Here is a 7,403-nt window from a genome sequence, read left to right on the forward strand (position 1 = left end):
AAGTAAATTCTTATTACATTATACACACAACGTACATATTAAAAGCAATATTTATAGCCTGCAAGGGTTGGGCCCGACTGGTCGCAAACGGGGGCGCAAGGCGCGTTCTCCTACCGGGTCATGGGCTCGATTCCTGGCGAGGCACCCTGGGATTAGTCTGGCCGATACGCTGGGATACCCTGAATTAGCGATAACATCCTACTCAAAAAAAGCAATATTTATATGCTACAACATGTGGTAATGCTCAGCACAAGAGCTCGAAGAATCTCGAAAATCTAAGACACAGAGAATGCTTCCATGATAGTTCAATATCAATTCCAACCCCTATCCAAGAAAAGAGTCAAAGTGAGGAACCAATCTACGTTCTTTTGCTTAATTCATAAACTGCTGGCTGTAGAACGAGATGAGCCGCCGCGACTGCTTGAATTTGAGTGGTCTCTCTTCAACATGGCTTCCAGATTCTGGAAGCATTTCAGTGGCCTAACCTGAAACACGTAGCAAGCAACCACTAATGTCAGTTACAAAATCCCCGAACTGCTTCTACGCCCACCAAAGTGCTTTATAAGAATACAACAACATCGCGCCTTATCCACTAGGAGGAGATGAGATCAATTAATTCCATATTGTTTCCGAATGAGATAAATTAATCCCATATTGTTTACTGCTATTTCAGCAGCAACCCAACCGGCGTCAAATTGGGTGATGAACCGATGGAGGTCAAGCTCCAATTGTAATATCAGAGAAAACAGTCACACTGGCTGCTGGCAGTTTGAGACTGCTGGGCTCTCCCGCACATTCACTCACTGATTTCTTACCTTACTCGTCCTGCGCCCCACCCCACAACCAGAGAGAGAGAGAAGAAAAACTTGCTTTCTCTTTACCCTTCACCTCATGTCCCATGTGATGGTAACAAAACCCTAGTCTGGGCCCCTTTCTGGACACACCACCAATTATTATAACAACCTTTGAGTCCATCTTTAGCTAAGAAATTTTCAATGGCAGGAAAGTGGACAAGGGTTTGCAAGCATATGAAACTTGCACCTCTAATTCAAATAAATCATAGGAAGAGTACGTCAATTCACGTGCATCGTGCTGGAGGTGATAGAGAAAGAAAGAGAACCTTCCATCGTCTTTTATGAGCAAAAGTGTTGTACATGGATTCAAGCCTCGTTATTATTTGCCTAAATGTTGGCCTCTTTGCTGGATTCTCATTCCAGCACTCTTCAATCAGTCTGTAAGCAGAGATACCATAAGAAGCATAAGCAAAAATGTGTTTGTATTCTTCACCCGAAAAAAATATGCATGCGTGCGTGTGCATGTATCTGATGCTTTAAAGCATTTTGTAGGGTGAAAATGCCCGAAATTTTTTTGCCAGGGAACATGTAAATTATCAGTCCATAACAATCTGGTTTCCAATTTTTCTGCAGTAGCAAATAATCATTGAGATGCAACAGATTATTAGATGCCAATTAATCTATCGCATTCAGATGATAATTTTGAAGCAGGAAGTGTTAAAATGAAGTGTGAGACTGTCAAACATGCTAATTTTGAAATCAGACTTAGCAGCAAAAGACTGTCAGTTACAAATTACAATGAAGTTGTTTAACATCCTGTAACTCAAAACCCAGCAAATAAACGAAACGGAAAAAACGTAGGCTAGAAACACCATTTGACATGGATAAGGAACTTACTCTCTCAGTCCATGGCCATAACGCTTGGCTGGAGCTCTGAAAGGAGGACGCTCCTTTGCAGCATATACCTTAGGAACCTCATCATCTTGCTTTGTGAAAAAAGGGGGGCAGCCCTCTATCATCTAAAACACAAGAAATAATATATATCATCACCAAGGCTGCTTCAAATAGCAGAATTTACCAATGCCGCCAAAACACCCCCCCCCCAAAAAAAAAGAGAGAGAGAGAGCAGGATTTACTAGGGGAAAAACCCATGGTATCAACTTCTGACAAAAGATTACCATTAATATACCTAAAATATCATAAGGTTAACACTCACAATTTGACATCGAACAAAAAATGACATCTAATGTGATGTCCGTAGAAGTTGATATTGACATGTGACATCCCATGGTTTTCTTACGGCACTTATTTTGTTTCATCTCATTACTCATTAGAAACCAATGGAATTGCACATTGGGTTTGGTACAAGTAATTCCTGTAAAAGTCAAGTGGCATGCTCCTCGTATTTGCTAAGATCTCCATCAAAATATTGGAATCTCACAATAGGCAGCCATAAGTAATTCTTTAAGTACTTGACTGTCATGACTCTTTACCACAATCTGGTTTTGAAGAGTGGCTTCACCAATCTTGTTAAGATCTACGTCAGAAACAAACCAGAACAAATGGCTGGGCGCCTTTTATTTCTAGGAACAAGTGCAACAATGAATAAAACTCTGAAATCAATTTTAAAACTTCAAAATTTAAAGGTGGAAATGTTCCATAACCACTAAATTGCTCTCAGCATGTAACTCACTAGTTGAAAATTTTCGACAGGGGGGCTGTGGTTTGTCTGGGTCCTCAATTCACCTTTGTTGATTCTCCATTTTTCACATTAAAGAGCATTTGCTAACAGGAGAAGGAATTTACGGAAAAGTAAAAATTTACAGGAAATAAGAAGAAACATAGCAATGTCATTCATACTTCAAACAGCTAAATTAGGAGACAGAGGCACCATAACAACAGGCATAGTCATTATTCAGAGATATCCGCTACACAATTCATGTGACAACTCTCGCGCCTAAACTGTTAACAAGATTTTTATATTCCAGTTTCATCAATAATTATCAAACAACCGACTGCATAAAGGTATATAACTCAATAGCAAGTTTTATAGCTTTCATCAATTAAAGAAAATATGTGAAAACATTACCTCTTGCAGAATTAAAGCGAATGAGAAGACATCCACTTTGGTGTCATACTCTTCCTGATTGAAAACCTCTGGAGCCACATAGCGGCCTAAGAATAAAAAGTAATGAATGTCCGAGTTTTAAAAATATAATCCATCAAGTGGCATCTCAAACTTGGCTTCATAAAATATCACAATATTCTACACTGAACATGAAAGTACGGCACTGTAGATGTCTAAAACGTCTCAAGCATTCAGACAATCATATAAGAATTAAGAAATGCATTCCAAAAGATAGCATCACTTACAAGATGTCTCTTGGCAGGATAAAGGCCTGTCTTCTTTAACTGCCAGCAATTTGCTGCCCCCGAAGTCTGCAACTTTTAGGTGGCCCGAATCATCCCGCAATATATTACTGTTAGCTTACTCATAAAAGATATATATATTAAAAAGTGCAGGCCACATCAGGATATTAAAGCAGATAAATCTTATTGAAAACATTACTCTTGGCATGGATTTTACTTTAATTTTTTTTTAAAGGGGAAAAAAGTAAGTGAGAAATTAAACTTACGAGGGCTCAAGGTCACGATGAATTATTGGCGATGGCTTATTTTCATGCAAATAGTTCATTCCCCTGCATAGTTTCCATACAGTGTAAGGACAATGAAGAATACACAGGCAAACTTTGTGTTATCTATCAATTAAAACTGCGCTCATACAGGACAAAAAGACACGGAGAGAGAAAGACATTATAATTTACCAATTAGAATAATATGCAAGTTTGGTGGAACCTTGATACAGGGAACAAAAGAAAACTAGCATCGCACCAGAAAAGTACAGCCGATATGACATAGGAAGGTATAAGCTGCAAGACTATCGACCTTCAATAATGCGGATAATAAAAGAGTGCGGCAACAGAACATAACAAAGAATGCAAAGCCAAAGGATAAAAGACTGAAAATCTTTACTCTCGGGCACTTGAGAGCCTAGAGTCTCTCCTAAGGGAAACCCATCAAAATGATTCTTCACACCATTCTCACTGCCTGGGCTCTTCATAACTCCCCTGTTATCACTAGTTCTCTCAGCCACCACTCTACCAAACTTCCATTAGTATTAGAGTTAGCTGCTTATTGAACGGTTCCCTTTTCTGTCTTATGTTCACTTTCCGGGAGCAAGTCTTTTGAACTGGATTAACACTTGCATCAAAGTCCCAAAAATAAAAAGGCAAACTAAATCAACCTTCTCGTCAAAACATGGTTCTACAGCTCTTTGCAAAATGCTACTGCATATTTCAAGGAAATTTCAAGTTTGCAGTTAATCACGAAGCCTTCATACGGATAATTGTTCAAGAACTGTATGACTGTTATAGAGACGTATTGCAAATTCAAATTTAGAAAGGTTTTCCTATCACTTTATCAATAGAGTCAATGCAAGATACAATATCATTTCATGATTTTGAACTGGATAAATCAGTAATACAGACATAGATGACAAACTACTACTCCCTCCGTTTAGACTTATAAGACACTTTTTCTGAAGCATCATGTTCATAAACATAAGGCATTCTTTTGTCTTTCAAGATGTACTTAATAAGGTTTTTCCCTAAATGCCCTTAACTGGGGAGTGTAATTAATAAGGTTTTTCTAAATAAGGATAAACATGGAGAGTGCTTAATGTAAAAGATGCACCTGGTTTGTGCTTAACTGTGTTCCATTATCCAAATTCCAAACTAATGCAGAACCTTTAACTGGCCAGTTCTCATTCAAAGGTTAAACCAAAGAAGCACAAATTTAAAAAGAAAAAGTAACTTAATTCATGTACAACTGGAAATAATCTGCTATCAAAACCGAATCTGCAATGTATTTAACTTTTTTCTTTTAAGACCCAAAAACTTGAAAAAAATAGTTAAATCTATATAACTGATTCAATGTGGCGAACAAAAAGAACAAAACTTCCTCATCATGACATATTAAGAAAACTTTTAAGAGGAAAAAGTTCTAAAAGATTAATGTGTCAATGACCTAGCAATATCAAGAGCAAATCTCACAGCTGTTGTTGGTCTTAAAGCTCCTTTTTTTTTCAAGAATGCACAAAGATCTCCCTGCATCATTAATCGTAAAATTAGAAAAAGCAAAATCTTATACCAACTTACATAAAAAAATTTCCTCAAGATCATTCTAAGGATCAAATTCCATGCAATTCAGAACAAAAAAACCTTGGGAAGATATTCTATCACAATCATCATTGGGCTGCTCTGAGTCACGGCACCCAGAAACTGGACTACATTAGGGTGCCGAATCTTCTGAAACAAGGCAAGCTCGTCTCTGAAGGCCTTCCTGTCAGATGCCAAGTACTTTTGTTAGTATTAATAATGATACCGCATTTATTAGGAATAACAAAGCTTACAAATGACCCACACTTTCTCCTCATTATTAATGACATCATCCCCAAGCTTTTTTACAGCAACCTTTGTTCCACGCCACAATGCACTACAGAAAGTTCCCTGACCGATAGATGAATAATTGGAGACATAAAAATATACATAACCAAAATTAGTAGTCTATCAAGCATTTGCAGTGCTTGGATTAACAGATGACTCATGCATGTAGACATTAGTATCCAATATTTGTTGGCATGCTCAATCTAAGTACTAAAAAATAGAAACAGTCCATGGGATCCAAATAAACGGGCACAATTTAGTGAATTTCTCTTATCTGTTTCTCAAGTTCTCAAAGAAGGTATTTGGAAGATGGATCAAATTAACTACCAGAAAATAAGGTAAAATAAAATCATAAGCACATGTATACCTTAGTTATCTCCTCACTATCGGTAAAATCAAGCTCCTTAGGATCAATTTCATATTCTGGTACTTCCCGTGCATGGTTAACATGCATAGGGGCCACCTGACACGGTATAATAATAAGAGTTGCCACAGAGCAGTTGAATGGTACAAGCTAATGCTGAATTGGCAAGATAAATAAGAGCGACAACTTCAGAGTTTCAAGATTCTCAAATCACACATACCAGAGGCTTTGCTCCGTGCTTCTCCAATAAATCGATCACATCGTTGTTTTTATAATGTATAGCATCTGCAAGAGGCTGAATAAGAGGCATGATATTTGCATTGAATTTCCAGTAATTAATTATTTTGTAATTACTTACAGTAATTTTTGGTAAAATGGAAGTCACATAGAAGACCAAGAAGGACTTTTTAGAGAATGCAAAGACAAGGATGTAGTAAATTATGCTGAATCCGTCAGTGAAGAAATTGTAAATGCGTGATTTGCAGCAAGAGTAGCAACCAAGTTCTCAAGGTGATAAACTGATCACATGCACTTGCTCTTTATACTCAATATACGTGTCTTTAGGTAAGAAAACACGAAGTTACAAATGCCCCTGTATTTGAAAATCACACGAGTGAAATTTTTCTGCCCAATGAATGCCCAATATGAGCAAGATGCCCTCCATTAAGCTTCAAATAGAAACAAGTTACCCAGTCCGGCAGCACCTTGTAAAGTGGATAGAGGACTCAATGCAAAATTTCTTTAAAAGAAAAGGCCTCCCATTACGCGTCTGAAACTCAGACTAAGCTGTTTATTATTAGCATACAAGGAAAATTAATCATTTGATTCCTATGGTTTTGACCCAGCTAAAACTTAATCTCTAAATTTTGATTTGATACAACTTAGTCCTTATAGTCTCGATTTAATTAAAACTCAATCTCTAAACTTTAACTTATTGAGACTCAATACCCATACGAGCTTCATTTTCTAAAATGTACGGACAAACATTTTGAACAACATGAGAACTGAGTTGCTCTGAAGGTCGAAGGGGATCGAATCAAAATTTAAGCTCAAGGACTGAGTTTTAACTTAGTCAAACTATAACAGATGATTTTCTGCTAGTGTATATGTTCATACAGCGCCTCTGGCCTCATCTCAATGCAATCATATGGTCACCCTGGTATGCTCAAGGCGAGTTCTGAACTTGGTGAATAGGGTTTTCATGATTGTTCATGTCTTTAAACTAAAAATTTGTCGTGCCCAATTCGTTAACATGAACGTCGCCGAACAACAGTAGCAACAGCAACAACAGCGACATTAACAACTACTTAATTAGCCTAGTAAATCAACTCAGAGCGTGCAATAACAGAGGGAGAAGAGATAGAGCTTTGTATTTACCGTGCTCCCCCAGCGATCTTGTGGCTCGACCACAGCCCCTTTTTCGAGCAACAGACTAACCACATCAGTCAATCCCTGACAGGCCGCAACATGAAGAGGCGTGCGATTATCAATATCTCTATAATTCACATTAACCCCCGTATTTAATAACTCACGAATACCGTCCAGATCGCCTTCATTGGCCAAACACAGCAGCCTAAATCCCGGATCAATATCTCCAAGGGCATCGCCGTCTTGATGCAGCTTCGATTCGTCGCTATGCCTTTCGGGGGCCAGTGATGATTGCCTCCCCAGTGTAAACCTGGCTGGGTTTTTCGATTCCATGAAACAACAAACCTCAATAAATTCACTCTGAAAACACAA

General features: G+C 38.0%; 1 protein-coding gene across 1 annotated transcript; it reads right to left on the reverse strand.

Annotated features, from left to right (window-relative positions):
• Nucleotides 1-218: 218 nt before the first annotated feature.
• Nucleotides 219-7,396, reverse strand: LOC114722200 (integrin-linked protein kinase 1). The gene is made up of 12 exons (XM_028908166.1): nucleotides 7,041-7,396; nucleotides 5,884-5,958; nucleotides 5,667-5,762; nucleotides 5,277-5,362; nucleotides 5,075-5,195; nucleotides 4,881-4,960; nucleotides 3,431-3,493; nucleotides 3,168-3,274; nucleotides 2,884-2,969; nucleotides 1,692-1,813; nucleotides 1,121-1,232; nucleotides 219-485 (listed from the first exon to the last, which is right to left on the reverse strand). The coding sequence occupies exons 1-12, from the start codon at nucleotides 7,362-7,364 to the stop codon at nucleotides 378-380; spliced, it is 1,380 nt and encodes a 459-aa protein (XP_028763999.1). The 5' UTR covers nucleotides 7,365-7,396; the 3' UTR covers nucleotides 219-377.
• Between the last annotated feature and the right edge of the window lie 7 nt (nucleotides 7,397-7,403).

This window comes from Neltuma alba, unplaced genomic scaffold (genome assembly GCF_004799145.2).
Source record: "Neltuma alba isolate B1F8T4 unplaced genomic scaffold, ASM479914v2 tig00002334_pilon, whole genome shotgun sequence".
Taxonomy (NCBI): domain Eukaryota; kingdom Viridiplantae; phylum Streptophyta; class Magnoliopsida; order Fabales; family Fabaceae; genus Neltuma; species Neltuma alba.

What these genes read in the sequence shown, in the direction of transcription:
- LOC114722200 (XM_028908166.1), bottom strand. Translation starts at nt 7,364, where the DNA reads ATGGAATCGAAAAACCCAGCCAGGTTTACACTGGGGAGGCAATCATCA. An exon ending in AAGATCGCTGGGGGAGCACG is followed by an intron (nt 5,959 to 7,040) that starts GTAAATACAAAG and finishes CCTCTTATTCAG; the next exon opens with CCTCTTGCAGATGCTATACA. An exon ending in TCGCTTTAATTCTGCAAGAG is followed by an intron (nt 1,814 to 2,883) that starts GTAATGTTTTCA and finishes CTTGTGTTTTAG; the next exon opens with ATGATAGAGGGCTGCCCCCC.